Raw genomic sequence first — 20,482 nt, forward strand, 5'->3', positions numbered from 1 at the left:
TAAGATTTGTGTAGTGTACAGCTGTTGACATGCAGCTTCTCTGCAGCTTCTCTAGAGATATTGAGATTAAACAGTACAAAGGTGTTTAATCTCAATATTACTAATTTGAGTTTTAATTTTTTTTGTTGCACTGGACTTTGTTTTAGGAGTATCAGAGTATCACTTCACAAGTATGACCTACTTTGCCTTCACCTATGATTTACTAGTGCAATGAATACTATTGTGTCAGCGTGTATTTTATTTTCCAAAGACATTGTAGGAGAAAACATAGTATGTCTACGACTTGGATTATCATTCTGAATAGTGATTGGTAAAAATGTAATTTATGGAGTTTGCAATGTCTTCATTGTTGTTTACTTTTGAGTTTTGTTGGGACAGCCATTGCTGAGCTATTTCAAGATTAAATTAACTCAAACCGAAACATTGTTTAATCTAACTACTCAATGAATTGTTTGACAGCCACACTGATAGTAGTCTAGCGACCACCCTATAGAATCTCCTAATCAATACAGCAGACAGAATAGGTAAGACACAGGATGGGTATGTGTGACACAAAACCAGGATTAAGCCTGATTAGGGCACTTTTAACATGTCCTGCTGATTAGGGGCCTCTGAATCTGACTGCTAATTACATGTGAAGTGTGGCTCACCGCACAGACAGGACAGCAGACGCTCTAGGGACAGGTGCCCCAAACTCGTCCCCCTCCCTCTCAATGCCCACCGTTGTCCACTTTCTACCCCCACAAAGGGAGTTCTGGAGGCCCTTTGATTGGGTCTGCTGAATTGTGGAGAGGGGACTTGAAAAAGAGTCCCTTTTCCCTTTTGCTGTGCTACCACCCCCTGCAGGGAGGAGTCAATATACAAATTCTATGCTTTCGTATAACCAGCTGGCTGCAGAGGTGCAAATAAACACTCAAAGTCCACTGGCCCGTATATATCTGAAACAGAACCTTTGTCTCTTGTGGACTGTCTTTTAATTGGTGTTTCAGAAACAAATTCTGAGGTCACTATTTGAGCTGATGAGGTTTTAATGAACAGAAAATACACTTTGAGATTCAAATAAAGACAAATAGAATGAACCTGTGCTTGGGTTTGTGTATTAAAACATTTTAGATGCACAAAGTTAAAATTTGCAGTTATGCATTCAGAAGTTGAATAAAAATCAACTTTTCTCCCATCCTCTTCATTCAAATAAAGTTGACTTCTCTTGTTTTAAGTCAGTTAGGATTAAAGAAAAATATCCCAACTGACCAAGGGAATTGATTAATAGAGGAAATGTTTTACATACATTAAGATTACAATGCCTTCAAAGTCTTTTGAGGAAACCTATGATGTCACAGCTTTAGTTAGCTTCTGATTGTTGTGAGTTTTTTTTTTTAGCAACATTTGAGTCAAACTAAGGCACACCTTTGTTTGAATTCTAAGAAAAGAACTCAAAGGAAGCACTTCCTTTTGTGACTTAAAAAACTAATTCAAGTAAAATATCAGAAAAAGAACTGTGGATCTCAAGTCTGGTTCATATCTTGATATATATATATATATACTGCACAAAAAAAATAAAGGGAACACTTTAAGTGTGAAACTCCTGTTTAAGTGTTCCCTTTATTTTTTTGAGCAGTGTATATATATATATGATATGCTGATATAAATAAACATGGTATGGTAGCATAAGAATATGCAACCATCATGACATATGGAATAATGTTCTTCATCCTGGGAATTAATGTGTTTTGGTATAAAATGTGCATATCAACCTCAGAAAAAAAGCAAGACCTTGTGAAGATGCCGGCTAAAGCTGGTAAGAGAGTGTCATTATCATTATCTACAGCGAAAGTGTCCTGTGCATACCTGAGCTGAAAGGCCATTCAAGGATAAATAAGTCACTCCAAAAGTAGCACAAAAAGGCACAAATACAACAACAAATACCAGAATTTCTGGAGACATGTTCAAATTTTAACCTTATTCAACTAAAATTGAAGTGTTTGTCAAACTAATTAAGATTCACTTTTATTGTCTTGGTTTGGGCTAAATTTTAGCAAGGCATATTTGCAATTTACAGGACATTTTAGCACCCTTTGATTGGCTAATGGAGTGGTCAGCCAAACAAAGTTATAAAAAGACTTGAAGGGGTGTTAGGGATTGTCCAGTGACATAGTACCACTTAATAGGACAATCAAATAATTATGTTACCTTCAGTTATTATAAAAAAATAACTGAATAAAACATGACTCAAATTGTATTTTTCTTTGCAATTTAATGCCTTGAGATTGGCTCCTGTCTTCCTTGAAAAGTTTCCACTCTTTCCAACATGCTGTCTTCAGAATGTCATCACAACAATGCCTTTCCTTTATGCTGTTTACAACTGTTCTTAGGAGAGTTAGACAGAGAAGCATTTTGTATGATAAGTTCATTTGACTTGCAGTTTCCTGGAGGTGTTTACTAATTTCTGCTGTCACTAGTTTGGTGGAACTGAGTGGGGATTGAGTGGGGAAGTGGTAAGAGAGCTACTCTTCTTATCCATCACATCCAGAAATATGATTTAGATAAACGTATAGTCATGTTAGAATAGCCTAGTCAAAGTCAGTAACTGAATCCATTTGAGAACCAGTGTGACAACTTGAACTCTGATGTTTACAGATTCTATCCATCCAGTCTGACTGAGCTTGAGGTATTTTTCAAAGACTAAAAGGGGCAAAAATGTTGACTACATGTGCAAATCTAGTAGATAGTAGATACATGCCCTAAATCACTTGCAGCTGTAATTGCAATGAGGTTCAACAAGGTGTTGACTCAGGAGAGTCAAATCTTTATGAGTTACATTTATGTTTATAGTTATGTGGCAAAATGTGACAAAGGTCGAAGGGTGTTAAAATATTTGCAAGGCACAAATAGCCCTTTAAAATAAATAATTATTGAATCCATTTGTATTCCTACCTATAAACAAATGCCCTATACAGGAAGATGTTTTTGTGAATTACTTTATTTTTATGAAGGATTCTTTCAAATTTTCTGGTGCTCTGCAAGCTTCAGTTTAAGAGTTAAACATGGATGATAACCAATGGCGATCAGCTTCATACACAACACATTATTCTATATTCACTCCTTTTTTATATTAGTTAAATATGATTTTAGTTGCATGTAATTAGCCTTTTTACAGAGTTTGCAGGGGAATCCAGCAATGTGCCCGCTCCCAGTTCTAGTCACCACCCATTGCGTCCTGACTACCGCTGCTCAGGAGGACGAGGGGAGTGGGTAAAGAAACATGGGATTTAGGGCGTAATCCTGTTTGTCCTCAGGGTCACATGCTGCACAGAGTTGAGATTGTCAGCTACTGTCTGGAAGTTTATTCGAGGGACAAACAGCCATCTAATTGTAATTCCCTCTAGAGAGATTGTCAGCTACTGTCTGGAAGTTTATTCGAGGGACAAACAGCCATCTAATTGTAATTCCCTCTAGAGAGCAGTCAGTGTCTCCTGCTGAATGCTGGAGAGGAGACAGGTTGTTGCAAGATGATAATTGAAAAGAAAGTGGGTGGTCCTGTTTGGCCCCCATGGCCCTCTGGGACAGTCATATTGAGACGCCTGCGAGTTTTGGAGGGGGCAGATTAGCGCATGTTATATTTGAAGAAATCATTATGTCCTTCTGGGCTTAATTTGACACACATAGCTGTTGAGTGATGGCTGCTTCTGTTATCTTTTGCCATTCATGTTAGATTGCGTGTGTGAGAGTTTGGCTGTTTGCTGTTGGATCATTGCCCCCTATTAACTTTTTCTTTGGGCACTTTTATGAGCTTTTATGAAATTCTGTCCTTGAGTTTTTAGATCTTTTAATTTTACTTTACAATTAATTTTTTTTTAAAAATTGTCATCACCTATTACTTCCAATTATGTTAATTAAATTCAAACAGAATGAAGATTCATTCATGTGTGACTACAAACACAAAAAAATAATTAAAAAAAATAAAAGTAAGACAATCTTATTGGCAATCACACTTTGCAAAACAACTTTTTAGTATTAAAGACACACAGATCTTGTCCATTGCTTACCTTCACTGAACTGCTCTCCAGTCCCAGCCCTATTAACCAGTAATCCTCACACTGGCAGCTGGCCATTACCGTGGCAACGATGAGATGGGAAAAAGCTGCTTTGCTGGTTCAAACGTAAAAAGGAGCGCTGTGAAGGACAGAGATGAACTCTTTTGTCCTGTAAATTCGCCTTTTTTTCATATTTCTGAATGCAGGAACTCCACGGCTAACAAATTTTCACTTCATCTCCTCATCTAGGCTGTTTAAATATGATAATTAAATGTCTTTGGTAGTTTTAGTTTTATTTCTATTTGTGGATATTTTTTCCACACATAAAGACATATTCCAAGGGTGAATGTGTATCACATAAAAGAACCCCTACAGAACAGCCGGATGTATGAATGCATCTTTTCATTAACTTATGATTAATTTGATCCGTGCACAGAATAAAAATCACAAAGTTGGTTCCTGGATCATTACGTGAATTCTGTATCTGCATTTTAAATTGTTGATAGCTTTTTCCTGAAGAAAGCATAAATATTCTTTGGAATTACATTTCTGATGCTTTAATGAACTTTGCTGCTGCTTTTGCGTCAAACATGTCCAGTCGGTTCTTACAATTTTATCCAAAACAACCTTCTGAAAATTCCTTAAGGAAGAGTAAACAGTTGAAGAACCAGGTTAGCAGTATGCGTCCGTGTTTATGTCTAACTAGGTATGACAGGGGATGGGATGTGGGGGGGTGCATCCCTTATTAGAAACTCATGTCACATTCTCCTCTGTGGCGACCAGGAATCGCTGCACTGCCAGTAATCCCCTCCAAGTCCCCGTCTGCATCTTATTCAGTTTTCTCATAAGTAGTTAGAGAAACTGTTTTCAGTTGCCACTAATAACTACTGACCTCCAGTGACACAGACCAACAATGGATTTTTCAGACCTGAAACACACAGCTAAAAGAAGCTGATTAGGAACTCAAGAGGCTTGAAGCAAGAATCAATGGTTGCTCTGTCCTGCCACGGTGCTTCCAGCATGGTGCTGATGATTGTGGGACCTCTATTAGTTATGCCTCATTAAGTCCCACAAACTCCTCTTTCAAGAGAATTAGTTGAGCTGGTGCTGAAATCTATTACTGTTGGAAATACCCCACGGAGGTGCTTCTGCATCCTGGCTTTGAGACAGAAAAGGCTGAGGAATGACTTGTTTTGGAGTTTAATAACTTTTTCAAATGTTGAACTTTAATTCCTTCGATGATGCAATATTTTGTATCCCTAAAAAAAAAAAAAACACTCTCCCTGAGGTAGATCTTATAAAATATTCATCCGATTCTGTGTTTTGAGTGCCAACATGGCAGCTGCCTGCAAAATTAAAAAAAAATTCTACAATCTTTCAAATGCAGGTGCTTTAAACACCATCTGAGAACATATGAACAAGGCGTTGCATACTTCTTATCACTCTTGTTCTTTCCAAAAACATTTATCATTATATTTTTTTTAAAAAAAAAAATCATTTTAAGGCTGATATATGAACTAATTATCAAAATCATTTATAGAATGCTTTTAACAAAACAAAAATATTGTTTTTGAAAAATGATCGGATTTTCTCAAAGTTTTTTATTTGCATCAATATATGCTTTTGCAGTCATGTAATCATCATACCAAAAAGTTACATCCTGCATGTGAAATAAAAAATACAAAACACCTCGGAATTTTGTTGTTATAGAATATGTGTAAATTATATTTAGCAACATGTTTACTGGACACATTCAAATTTACTATCACCGTTCACTCCACAACATCAACTGTGTCTTCAAGTATCCATGAGACCTTTATCTCTTTGAGAGTAAGAAAGGCTTTTAGAAAACTAGAATTTCTTTGAAATCATTAAATTTTTGACCATCTATGTATTTTTCCATTAAAAAATGGCTACAAAAAAGATCTTTTCCCTTTATCAGGCAAAAAGCTTGCAGTGCCAAATTTTCCTGAAAACTAAATAAATCCAACACTTGTGATGCTCACACAAAGATGGTCTCTCCTTGGCCGATAACAAGGGCAATAACTCCAATTAAAATCTTTTAGGCTTAATGAATTCAGTGCATTCATGTTCTTAGAAAAAATGAAAACATTTTTAAAAGTGGATCTTGAGACTTAAATTTCGTTTGAAAGATTTGGTCAATATTCAGAGAAGGAGGGGCAGTAGAGGTTACAGAACCATGTAGAAGTGAACAAAGAATATTAATCCTCAATCAGTTACTTTATGATATTGTATACTACCATTAAAAAAAACAAATGAAGTGGACCTAAATCAACCTATCACTCTCCCTATTCACTCTACCACTCAGAAATTAGGCCAGGTTCTGCTTTTAGCTTTTCAGTTTAATTGCCTTGCCACAAAGACTTGCAATATGGAACAATTTCTCATTCTGTTTGATAAGTACAACAAAACATATCTGACTTGTGTACTATTATGGTTACATGTTGGGCCAATGTTTCTGTGTAAACTATGCAGCAAATAGTGTGGAGCCCTTGCCAATTAGCGCTCTCTAGGTTGCTAGGTCGCCATGGTCAATTGAGGAACACATCAATAGGACTTGAAAAGGTTTCTCTGCGATCAGACCTTCTGACATATTAAGTAGAATAATGGGGAGGAGGAGAGTTGGGTGGAGGGGATTGGGGGTACTGCAGGAGACTGAGGCAAGGCTTCCTTCTGTGTTCACATTATGCAGTGCAACCTGCAATTACCTGAGAAGAATAGGCAAAGAAATCCTTTACATCAGCAAAACACAATATCCCCTGCTTCGTGCTTTATTATAACTGTATATGGCATTGAAGTAATGATAGAGACCCCTTCCAGCCCTGATGGAAATATCTGCATTGTATAATAGAGGTAATTTTATATAATGTATGAGTTATTCGACTGCTTTTTCTGTGTTTATAAATGTGCCTGAGCAAGAGTGCATATACATGATAGTGGTTGTTGATCACATCTTTTAGACAGATTTTGCAGATAGATTCACATGCTGCAGCACCCAAACTTCCCAGCCAGCGATGGTGATGCCACAGCCAATTACAGAACCAAACTTGTCTCATATTGCCATACAAAAAGAGGTAAGCTCCTCCACGATCTCCCAATAAACTGAGAGCAACAACAGGCACAATAACCAGTGATTACCTAGCATAGCCTATTAGTGCGCCATAACTGTGGCTATTGAAAAGAGAAAAGAATGGCTTCGCCTCCACTTTCATTTCATGTGGTTCACCATCAAAAAGCTTTGTTGACAACTCAGCCATGCAATAATTTAGACAAAAAATCTATGAGAAACATCTTGCAGCACCAAAGTGTGTATTATGGAGTGCATTTCTAGTTTAGCAGCCAACTCTGACAATCTTTCGAAAGTGTTGTTGTACTTTACTTTCAAACGTCAGGTGCATATTGGCTACTGGAGCTTCCTTCGAGTGCAGGGATGATAAAACGTACACATGCAGCTGTCAGGTGGAGGTGTTTCTTTTAGGAAATCAATGCCCTCCAAGGTCTCTATTGATACACTGATAGCTATCATCACCATCATCATCAGAGGGAGTTACTGAAAAATAATTTCTGAACGTGTTTAAAATCACCACAGAAAATGAAAAATAAGATTATCGGCCCCTGCAGATTTAATTGGAGGTTTTTTGGAGGACAGAGCCAAGGTGCTAACACGGGTATGACATTAATACTTTGGAGTGATTATTATTATTATTATTATTATTATTATTATTATTATTATTATTATTATTATTATTATTATTATTATTGAATTGAAATTAAACTAAATAATATCAACATGGAATTAATGTATCACTTTCAGGTTCATTCTTACAGTTACATTTATCACATACATCAATATCAAATCTATTACAAAATGCTAATTTTGTTTTAGTTGCACACTTGAAATAAAAAAAAATCTATGAAACAAGGGACAATTATAAAATAGAATAGATGAAAAACACCATGTGGAAATAAGAGTGAATAGTTGAAAAGTCAAATACTCCAGTCACATTAATGTAAAAACGCCACTAAAGTTACTGAATCCTATGTTAAATTTGTAATGTCGATAAAAAAAGGCTTAGCTCATTACATCTTACATCTGATACACACCTTTAATGCGATGATTGTTGATGTTTTAGAGATTTTTTCATACATTACAAAACTCGAACTTTATGACCCAATTTTTTTTTTCCAATGATCTTAATATTTCTTTTTTTATTATTTAAAGAAAATTAGGCTGCATTGACACGGAACTAAATTTGAATATTTAGCTGACGTTGGAGTTATAGTTGAGCATAAATTAAACCGTAGAAAATGTGGGAGGTTTTAAATTTTAGGTCACTGTTAGCAATAATGAATGATATATTTTCTTAGAATATCTAAGTATATATGTAACTAATAAAATATATAATGTAAATTTGAAACGCTTGATGCAATAATAATAATAATAATAATAATAATAATAATAATAATAAAAGTTAATGTGATATAACAACAATAAGCGGCACATATTCCACGCTTTTCGTCCTTATTTCAATAATTGGCTGTAATTGTGTATTTCATGAAAGCACGCAAAATCACACACACAAAAAAAAAATTAAAACTGAGCAATTAAACGGCATCATAACGATGGTCTGGCCCTATCAAAGAAAGATATAGTAAATATATATTAATACTTTTTTAAGGATTTTCTAAAAATGTATCAATAAATATATTGGGTAAACTGCTTGTTTCAAACGTGCTGAAAAGTGCTAAAGATGTTAAAAGAGGTGATGTCTCCCATGAAAGCCAGCCCTCCAAAATGTCACCTGAACAATGCTGGCTCCCTCATCGACCTTGCTTTCCAGCTCAATTTGGTCTCAATAACAACATAATGAAAATGCACTCCAAATCAGATCCCCCTTTTAAAAAATTACTTATTCAGGAATAGCTCTCACACTTCAAGTTATTTATTGTTAACGTTCACTTGGTTTTGAAACATATACAGCAGCCATCACGCATGTGTTCCTTCTTTTTTTTTAACTTACAAAAAATATTAAAGAAAACATAACTGTGGACGCTATAACGAATATCATACAGTTAAAACGCCTCGTGTGTGGGTGTGTGTGTGTGTGTGTGTGTGTGTGTGTGTGTGTTAGCCAAATGTACAAGTACCTACTTTATTCAATAAGTCTAATCAAATGAATACATTAATTTACAATATTGATATGATAAAATACCAAAGGAGGAGCGGTGGTTTTAGTGGAGTTCGGACCTGATCCCACCTGTCCTCCTCATCAGTACAAAGAAGTGAAGCAGCATTTCTTTTCGTTTCAACAACATAGACTACGTTTAAAACATTATGAGGAAGGTCCAAAACATGAATTACAAAAAGGTCCAGGAACGACACGGTTTCTGTAGAGGGTAGCCATTCGTGTAATGTTCAAAAATAGACTCCGTCCTTCAGAGGTGTCAAGAAAATGTGTCCTGATCAGTTCATGCGCCTCTTTGCGCGCCTTGTCCCGTTTGACCCTTTGCCAAATTATTACTTATATATATATATATATATATATATATATATATATATATATATATATATATATATATATATATATATATATATATATATATGTTTGAGGCTCATCCGCAGGTGAGGCTCATCCGCAGGTTCACATAAAACTGGACAGTAACAGTACTTTTGAAAGTCCTACCACGTTCTGCCGTACAGGAGGTTTGAGCTGACCATGTTACTGGTGTAATCTACAGCAGATGTGTCTATCTGGGCCATGTTCAGCTGACTGTGCAATGAAGGCGGACTTGGCGACATCTCCTCCAGCTCCAAAGCGTTCACCTGCTGCTGGCTTTGATGCTGCCCGAGGCTTCCGGCTGAAGACGCAAGCACCACTCCACCTCCATTCTGCTGTTGACTCTGTTGTTGGTTCTGTTGAACCTGTTGCTGATTCGGCGTCGGTGTGTTGGAGCCGTTCTGACACGGCTTACCATCCTTTACCAGAACAGGCACTGCGACGCGCCGCGGGGACTGCGCCTGCTGTTGGCACAGGTTACCGTCCTGTTGCTGCTGTTGCTGCATCTGCTGCGCCGCTTTGTCCTTGGCCTGGCGCTTCATCTTGTACCGGTGGTTCTGGAACCATATTTTCACCTGGGTCGGCGTCAGGTGGATCATGCTGGCCAGGTGCTCTCTTTCGGGTGCCGACAGGTATTTCTGCTGCTTGAACCGCCTCTCCAGCTCGTAGACCTGAGCCTGCGAGAACAACACGCGCCTTTTCCTCCTGGGCGCAGCGTGCAGAGCTGGCATGGCTTTGCTGGCGTCTCCCATCCCCGTCAGGCTCCCCATGCCACTCATGTTCATACCTGTGGAAGGTCCCATGAATCTAGAAACTTTAAAAAATACATACATATACATGCGTTCAATAAACAGAAGAGGAGAACACTATTTCGCCTGAACTATTTATCTTTTATTAATGTAAATTATTTCTGGAACTTTGAAAAAAGTTGTAAAATCTTCAGATATAACAAAATAGTAATAATAATAATAATAATAATAATAATAATAAAAGTAATAATAATAATAATAATAATAATAATAATAATAATAATAATAATAATAATGGTTGAGCCAGACTTGAAATGAATGATCTCCTTTTCAGTTTAGTCATTAAATGTTTCTTTTTTTTTTGTAAAATATTGTCCATCATAAAAATTGAACTTTTGTCCTTACATAATTAATATTTAGTAGAATATAGGGTCATCTGGTGTTTACGCGTTCATACAGAATGTAAAATGATGAAAGTGTAGATAAAATGAGAATCGAACTTACTTGTGGAGTATCTTGGATCAGGGTTGGCGCTGTACCATCCTGTAGCTGCTGCAGTATTCCGCATGCTTTCCTGGTACGACGGGAGGTCTCCCATATTGCCAATGCTCCCGTTGCAGTATCCCCCCATTGCGCCGTGGGAGAACTGGGAGACGGTGTGCGGCATGTGGTAAGTGGTGGCCACGGTGGCGTTGTGGCCCATCGAGTGCTGTTGCATGCCGGTCTGAGACACCTGAGGTTGTCGGTAGGCTCCCAGTGAAGAGGTTAGATTCCCCGCGCCGTCCATGCCACTGAACTTCTTGTAGGTCTCCTCGATTGGACTCAAAATATCTGTCACTGAAAAAGGCGTTGTATGCTTTGGGCTCAACGACATGATTCAGAAAGCAGGTAGATTTTTTGTGTTTGAGCAGATCAACCGTGTTGTTGTATCGGCTCTCTCCTTGGTGGATGTCTACGTAAGAGAGTGCTTGGAGTGCGCCTGAGATCCTATTGATCGCCTTGGAGAAGGAGGCGAGCCCAGGGCGCTCTTAGCCCGGGTTTATTGGAGCCAGGAGCCAGGTTTACGACAAACACCGGGGGGGCGGAGCAAAACTCCCAAACCAGCAAACAACGATCATTGACATTTTTTAGAGACATAATTCATGAAAACACCCTCTGCCTTGTGATAACTTCGACAAAACGACCAAAAACTGATATTGGAGTTTATGAACATGTTCTTTCTGGCGATTTTATCCAGGTGAGAAGAGCTCGTGGTGTTATGTCCACCAGCTGATCTTGCCACATATGACTATTTTGCGTCAGTAGGGAATTCCACTCTTTCCAGAAACTTTGAGAGCACTTTGAACAGACATAAGGACCACCGAGTATCATCAAAGAGCCACAATGAAGTTGCATGACCAGCTCATTTGGTCTTCTTGAGCATCATTTTACCCCACCAGAGAGGGGCAAGCCCAAATAAGATCAAAATGACAAAAATGCACGAAGGGAAATACATCAGGAATCCAAATTCTAACGGTGTTTTTTTGAGTGTGTATGTGTGTGTGTGTGTCCTATTCATACGTCTTCAAACATAGTTGCAATTTTATTTAGCTATTTTCTGAAACCTGAATAATTTAGGGAAGATTTATTCAACATAATTAATTTACCTGGTAAGCTTTGGAGAAAGCGTGCTTCAAAGATTGTTTGAAAGTTTAGATTTTAAAAGATTGAACTGTTTATTTGATTATTTTATTTAAATTACCACATTTGGGGAAGAAAAGGAGATTCTCCAAGTTTATGTTAAGTTGATATCAGATTTGAAACATTATTCTTTTGCAGTCATGTTATGATAATCAAAAAGTTATCAAAACATCTTTAAAAATATGTTTATCACCTTATTTGGACTGTAGGTTTTTAAGAGAAGTACAAACTTTGACAAAATATGAGATAATGTTTTATGACAACTATCTTACTGGTAATCAAAATGAAGATGTTTATTGAACACTTTAACCAAAATAAAAATTACATACATATGCTTTTATAAAGCATTATGTATCATTAATAATAATGATTCAGTCATATTTTTTTTTTTTGAATACAAGTGTCACCTTATGGAGATAGCTTTTGAAGAAAGCCCAAACTTTTCTAAAGAGATAGTGTTTTCAGAACCACTTCTATATAAATGTATGCATTTGTTCAACTCCTAAATAAGAAATAATTATCAAGACCAAAAAAATCTTTGGAACATTGCCTGATTTTCTTTGCTTGCATTTGTGTGGCATAATTGATACACTAGGCTTTTGGGACCATACACGTTTTATTAAGGCCTCGTAAAATATACGGTACAGTTATAAAACATATTTAGCAACATATTTACTATTGATACAGCATGGCTTTTGGAAAGTACCAAGTATGGTGAAGAGATGGCAGCCTGCATCTGAAATTATACATTTAGCATTGCAGAATTAAATTGAACAATACGCAAGTCAAAATGTTCAATCAGTTCCATATAAGTTAAGGAACAGATACACTGTGTTTAAGCTTGATGCATTTTGGACACAATATTGTAGGTTGATGTTTTACCTGTTTTTTAAGGCATCAGAAAATGTAGCTTTTTGGGTGATTTTAACAATACAAAAAATGTTATGAAACATCACTGAATTTTCTGAATTTCTTTATATCATTATTGATAAGTAAGAGTAATAAAATACATGGAAATTTGCAAAATAAGTTTATAGATATCTCTACTCAAGAAGGCAGTCTTTTGAGGAAAGCACCAACTTTTTGTTGAAACAGTACTCTTTCATAACATATTTTCTTTTCATATCAGAGTTGGCACAAAGGACTTTTGAAAGTCATGTAACTATGACAGCAAAAAAGTACAATTTTTGTATGCCTTATAAAAGCAACTGGAACTCTGATTGATTATAAATAGAGTCACAGTTACTAAAGTGTGTCTCTAGCTTAACTTACTCAGGCAAGTAAAATACTATTTCAGAGGTAGAATAACTCAGGAATGTTACATCACTCCAGAAAGCTTGTATCAAAATGGTACGTTTGGGGTCTAGAGGGTTAAACAGACTGAAGTTGGAATTCGTTTGAAAAATATGCTCTGTTTTAAGCAACTCCAAATAAATTAAGGAATGCTATGTTTAGAACTGATTCACTTTGGATACAATTTTGGAGGCTTTAAAACCTCAAATCTGGTCCGCAGTCTTCACCCGACATTATAATCTCTGAGCAAACTGACTGGCGCCAGGAGAAGAAAGGGAGGAAGAGCGAAACAAGAGAGAGGTCAAGGAGGGAGAACAAATTGTGATGATGAACAACAGCACGAAAATTTCAGATTTAGATTCTCACATAGGTTAAAACGTTGTAAAAGTAATCATTTCTTTAAAAACGACCTTTGATTTGCAATGGGATAATCACAATTTTAGGTTTATTTTCAATTTAGAGAATAAATAACCTTTTTTTTCTATTTAATGCAGATTTTTACTTAATTCCTTTTATTGTGTGGAGGAAGCTCTCTTCTCTGCTGCATCAAGCCACTAATGAAATTTACCATGGCATGATGGCAGCGAGCAGCTACCTACCCTAATTGAGCAAATGAAGATGTGACATGGTCAGCCATCAATTATAGCGGCACAGCGAGAACGCCAATCTCCATCGTTTAAGTTGATAACCTGAGCGTAATAAATCGTTGTTGCCACCGGATTTCTTTCTTTCTGTTCTCCACTCATCGTCTCCCTCTCCGGATGCCAGAACGGATTTAACCTGAAGTGGCTCATCTTTGCTAAGTTAGTAGGGCTTGTCAGAAAGGCACCGATAAGAAGAAAAAAAACAACAACAAAAAAACTTAATCTCTGACATAACGCTGAATATGTGTGAATAAACACCCTGTATTTACAATTAAAGAAAAACTTTTTTTTATTAACATAAAAATTAAGTATTCCTTTCTGCCGCTGTATATTGTCCCAACCGTGTGCCTTTTTCCAACACTTCTTTGGGAACGGTGTGTCCAAACAAAAAAAACAAAAAAAACAAAAAACAGAAAGAAAGGTATGCCTCTAACATTATGCAAATGAGGTAAACCTCTCAACCTTGTGGATTACTGAGTCAGAGAGCAAGACCCTGTAGTCCGCAAACCCCCCTTCACATCAGGATCCCATAAAAATCTGGAGCTCGATGGCTGCAAGCAACGGTTAGAACAGCTTAGACCCCAAATTAATTATTAGTATTGTTATTTTTAAATCTATGTCAACTTAAAAAGATAAAATAAAAAGATATATATGGGAATAAGATGCGAAGAACGCAGCTGGGGCCAGATAAACGTGGAACCGCGATAAGGTTGGTCAATTCCTGGGATTTTCTTTTTTTTTTTTTTCCTTTTACAAATGAAACTGTTTTCCTTGTAATTATTTTTGGAGATATTTATGTTACATGATCCAGTGTGTATTGCCATAGGGCGGACTCTATTTGCACTACCTCCATGTTAAACATGAGCCTGTTGAGGATAAGAGTTAAAGAAAGATTGTGAAGAAAAATGCGTTTTGGTCTTCTTGTTTTGGCAGTAACGTTAAGATCGCTTTAAAAATGTTACTCCCCGTTAAATGTATCTCCGTTATAAGTTACTGGAGATAATATCTCATACTCATTGCTGTAAGGATAGAAATATATTTGCAGCTCACTTAACAATTAAACGCTCCGTATTTTTGAAATTACTTCCTAAAGGGGGGGAAAAAAAATCAACATTTGTAGGTTTTTTTGTGCAAATCAAGGGATTTTAATACACTATTACTTTTCCACCTGTAAGTCTTTTATCTTGGCCGTTTAGCAGTTGTTTACAAGAACCTAATAACAAACCATGAATACCACTAGTTCATATTCCCCTGACAACCTTTTTCCAATACCGTCACTCCTCCCTTAGCTCAAAGCAGCAGATGTATCCAGGCGGCCTGGTTCCTGAAGTGCTTTTTTCCATCTCGTTGATGCGAGTTCAATACCCTGAGAGATGCGTAAAGATGGCTGAAGGGCCAGGGTCCTGACCCGCCAACTCAATCACACACCGGCCGAGGACAGAGTGCAGGAAACTGCAGAATTTATTTATACTTAGAGCCCCGAACGTCTCCATCCGAAGTCGCATGTTTTGTAGTCTTCTCTATACGACGGAGTTTTAATTTTCATACAGACAGAAAATAGGTGACGGTAAAGATAGTTTACAGTACTTCATCTTTTATTTGTTGTTTGTTGGTTCTAAAGGATTTAGGAATTAGATAAACGTCAATACATGCAAGTCTTTCCGTTCGTAATTTACGCACGATCAGTTTCCTTAGATTTTATTTATTTATTGATTGACTTATTTATCATTTTTGCAAGTGACTCTATAGAGAAGTTTAACCGGATGTAGCCTTTTTGTGTGCAACTTGGTGTTGTTTCCAGCGTTTCTGCGGTCTGGAAAAGCGCACGCGATATCGCAACTCAAATTGTCAACAAATACATGAAATTTAAGGCTTAAACGTTCATGTATGATGCTTTAAAATCTCATTTTGGCTTAAATTCCTACAGAACAATTTGAATATAGATCTGGAACAATAAAATGATTGAATAAATGATTGAAGACAAGGTGATTTTGATTACAAATAAACATGACCGGCAGTCCTCCACCTCTCCCCTAAATACTGATAAATACATCGGGAAATCAAGGATAGATAAAGATACATAATACAAACAATTTATTTGTTGTTTTTGTGACAGGAAAGAAAAAAAAAAAAGGAATCTAACTTCGAATTTTTGCACTCACAACCAGATTACTTCATATCATCTTATTTGAGATTCCGGTCTCTCGTGTCCGGCCTGTGAGTCTCATTTGTTGCAGAGATTTATGGAGAAAATTCCACACCTGCGGCCATTGTTGCACCATTTAGATCAAATACTTTCTCTCCTCTTAAATCGCGGCGCAGTGCGAGAGTAAAAAGCGGGCAGGTGCATATCTTTCAGCCGCTCTACTTGAAACGTTGCGGCTTCTCTGGTAAGTAGGTTAAAGGTCTTCCCAAGTGGAGAAAGTATGTGACAGACCTCTTGAAGGCCGTATTCTTCTGCAGGAGCTTGCATTCATTCACAATTAATGTGGCTTGATGAACGAAATGATGCTAATAGAGGTCCAAAAAAAAAAAAAAAAAAAAAAGAAAAGAAAGAAAAAAAGGAAGAAAGAAAACAGAATATGGGCTTTAATGGGATGCGGAGACATATTCTTGCAGCTGAGGAAAACGGCGAACGGAAGAATTAAATGTATTGTAATGGGATTAAAGTGCTAGCGTTTTTTCTTCTTCTAGAATCAAAGCAGTTCATTTAGCGTGGTGGAGATAAGGGAAATATAAAGAAATCACAATTTCTACATCTTGAATTTCTCAATGTCTCAAAATGAGCTTGCTTTTTACACAGTCTCTAAATATGCAAAATGCTGATGAAAGAAACAATTCTTTCAAATTTGTAAAAGTTACCAGTTTATTTTATATATTTCACAGAATATTACAAACAGAAATGAAAGAATAAAGAACATGGGTTCCTTCATCATTACAGACACATAAGGCTTTTCTAACTTAAAGAAAAATACATTAAGATAGGTTTATATACATTATAAAAACACATGGAACACTCTAAGAGGCTAAATGTATAATTTTTGATAAAATAACTTCTGAAAGCTTTAAAAAAAATTGAAACTTTTCTCAGATATTTGTTGTCTGTGTCTGTGTTTTTGTGATTCATTAAGCCTCCATGTTTTTGATTATGATAACTATATGGGCACCAAAGCCAAAGGAATCAATTATTATACAAATAACCATGAGAGAACCCGAAGATGTAGAAAAGACATAAACAAATTATTTTAAGAATAAAGGAGTTATATTATAAAAAATAAGTCAATGTTTAAAAATGTAATTTTCTCCCAAGTATCTACTGTATGATTCTCTAAAAAAGTAAAACTTTCATCACTCTATGCACAAAACGATGAAGGTAAAATTTGCTTCATTGTGAATAATGGATTTCAGCTTCTCAAACCTAATCTCCCTTTGATTTCGGCCAAACCAAAACTCTAATTCATCATTGGGGATCCTCAAAGGTTTTTGTGAGATCTACTACTTTAACAGTCAAAACTCTCTAGAAATACTAATAATAATACTAATAATAAAACTATGGTTTTAATTGCCAGAAAAAAAAAAACAAAGAAAATGTTGCTTCCAAAACTTTAAAATCCAAATGTTCCCATGAGTGCTAGTGTCCTCCGTGCTGTTTCAAGTGGCAACATTTTAGCATAGCTGCTCTCTTTTGTAACAACAATTAAAACAAAACACATGCAGGCACAGCAGCAGATCAATGCAGATCACCAAATGTACTGCAGAACAAAGCAGGATGGCGTACTTGGACTGGGTGCTTGGTTCCAAGGGTACCTGGTTCAGTCCACTTCTCTGCTGCATTAATTGTGGCAGCAGTAAGGGCAGGTAAACAAAGCTGTTAGAGAGTATAGTTGTGACTCAAACACGGCTCGCTCTAGCTTTGTCACCCAACTACTCGTATGTCCAAATGCATCTGCCAATCTTTCTCTCGTCTTTTTTTTCTCCCTTGAACGCAATCGGTTGTTGTGATACAATAAAAACCCACTTTGATGTCTGGAAGCAATGTTATAGAACAGAATTGAAGCTAAAAAAGAAAAAGTAAAACTCATAAGGTTGTTTGTTTTTGTTTATGAACATTTAGTGTTGTTCACGTTGCAAAAACAATGTTTGTTTCCAGAAACTGTGAATGGAATAAACATAAATAAAAAAGATATACCTCATCAGCTGTTGTCAGTTTTTACTCATAATGTACACCATATTGATTATAGCGCATGAATCGTACCAAGTTTATGCCTTTTTTTGTCTTTAACAACAATAACTATATTGGGCAAAACCTGTACAAGTTTCCTGCATCCCCTCTTTGACATCCATAAACATCCTGTAAGAGTTATACATAAAATATAATTATTTTGTGATCACACAATACCTTATTCTTTCAATTCAGATGTTAAATTTCTTTGATGTAGTAGATCTTTATACTACACAACTTCTATATACATTGAATAAAAAATATACTACCTACCAATATTTATAAGTTCTTTACACAAAGACAGTGATATTATAATAGGCTCAAGCAATGTTAAAAATTTCATCCCTTTAAGTGAAGATATAAAGAAATGTTCTGGTCACATCACTTATAGGATGCCTGACTGGGACGGCAATGTATATTTGTTTATTGCAACGCTAACTATATATTAGTTAGTGTTGCAATAGTGATTACTTTTTGTACCTTGTTAATGTAAAATGCTATTTTGATATGAGACTGAAGAAATAGTTACTGAACTATACCAGCATACATATAATTTATATTGGAATGGAAATGAGGGGTGGAGGTAAATGTTTTTTCTTCACCCCACTCCTTTCTAAGTTTAATATAAGTTATATTATTCTTACATTTCTTTTGTTGTTTTGTTTTTTGTAGTACTGCATAGTTATTTATATATATTTTTCTTACCAAATGAAAATAATATTATCATCTACAATATTAGATGATAATATTGTACTGTATTTGATTTCTTACTTAAGCAGAAAAAAGTAAATAAGTACAAAAGTCATTATAGCATATATAAATTCCACTTAAAGTCCAAGTTTGATGATTACTCTTTCGAACCTCTAATAGACTTTAGTTGATTTAGTGATTCAGTTTCAGCTTAACTGTATTTTTGCTCACTTATATGTGTAATCCTTTTACACATAGCTGTCCCTGCACTGAGCAGATATTCAAAGCTGTTTTCTTGTGTTCATAGGTGTTGATGATAAACTTGCATATGATCCATTTCATTGGACTCTATAACCTGCACACTGCCAGTCTATTAGTGCAAGATTACAAAAAATGTGTTTTGTTTTTCATCAATCAGCCATGAATACAGAAACCCTCAGTAATATCTTCTCAGACCTTCTATTATTGGACATGTGTCAATTAATGTGGACATCAGGCTTCTTTGATTAAATTACGCCTTCATTTACTGGCTGTATTTCTCCTTGAAATATTCCAGCAGCACTGTAAAAAGATGGACTTTTTTAGACTGTAAATTGCACCTCTTATTAAAAAAAACAAGTTATTTTTACAGATTCATTTTATGTGAATTGCGCTTATTTTTATGTTATAAGACTCAAGTCGATGCATTCATATTCCATAAATGAGAGTCAGGGCGTCAGTGAGGCCCGTTTGTCAGATAAAAAAAAGCAATCTTTGAGCAGGTATTAAACATACTTTCTAAGCACCAATCTCTGTATTAAAACTCTTTTCATTGGTCTGGTGTAGTTTTCTAATCTAAAATTGCATGTTTTCATTGGTATTAAGTGGAGAAATCATTATTATTAAAACAAGGAAAGGCTTGAAAACATCAGTTTTTTGCATTTAATCCATATAATGAATTTCACTTAGGGAATTGAGTTGATAAAATAACTGAAGGTATCAACAGTATTTTAATTTATTGAATATGACGGGAGATAGAATGATGGCAGTTCATCTATGCCAGGAATGCATAGATGAGGGTAGTGGGGATAAGTCTCTCAGAAAAGGAACATATTTGTTATTAATTTGTGTCACAAATATTTTACTGTCAAGCCACATTTTGTTCATGTGAGTGAACAAAACTCCTAGAAAAGTCCATGTTTTCTTTCTCTTTTCTTTTCTTGTTTTTTCTTATAGAGAAATGTATTTAAGGGTTTTTGCCATAGTTTAGGTAAAGTCTACCATCACATTGTTGTAACTGTGGATATTCTATCATACAACACAGTATTTAGATCCAAAATGCATGCAAATAACTGCATTTGCTGCCGATCCCACCCCCCCCATGCTAACACTCTGGAGATGTATCTTCTACTCCAAAGTGTCAGAGCTCTCTGAGTGCTGCACATGGAGACAGAAACTTTCTAAATCGTGAAGCTGCACATCAATGAGATGTTTTTACCTGCCTGTTTGTCCCCCACTTTGGGATCCTTTTATTCAGAAGGCCGCCTGATGGCCCATCATTATTTAGATGAAGTCACATAAACACATCGCAAAGCTACTTCAGATCTGGACA

At 36.0% G+C, this 20,482-nt stretch overlaps 1 protein-coding gene across 2 annotated transcripts; it reads right to left on the reverse strand.

The window, feature by feature from the left end:
- Nucleotides 1-8,982: 8,982 nt before the first annotated feature.
- nkx2.4a (NK2 homeobox 4a) lies at nt 8,983-11,725 on the reverse strand. Of its 2 annotated transcripts, none has more exons than XM_027999921.1 (2): nt 10,867-11,725; nt 8,983-10,427 (listed from the first exon to the last, which is right to left on the reverse strand). In XM_027999921.1, the coding sequence occupies exons 1-2, from the start codon at nt 11,234-11,236 to the stop codon at nt 9,736-9,738; spliced, it is 1,062 nt and encodes a 353-aa protein (XP_027855722.1). In that variant the 5' UTR covers nt 11,237-11,725; the 3' UTR covers nt 8,983-9,735. The 2 variants fall into 2 exon arrangements, with proteins under 2 accessions (XP_027855722.1, XP_027855723.1); XM_027999922.1 differs by having other exon boundaries at nt 8,983-10,400; nt 10,867-11,724.
- Between the last annotated feature and the right edge of the window lie 8,757 nt (nt 11,726-20,482).

Source organism: Xiphophorus couchianus, chromosome 19 (assembly GCF_001444195.1).
Source record: "Xiphophorus couchianus chromosome 19, X_couchianus-1.0, whole genome shotgun sequence".
Taxonomy (NCBI): domain Eukaryota; kingdom Metazoa; phylum Chordata; class Actinopteri; order Cyprinodontiformes; family Poeciliidae; genus Xiphophorus; species Xiphophorus couchianus.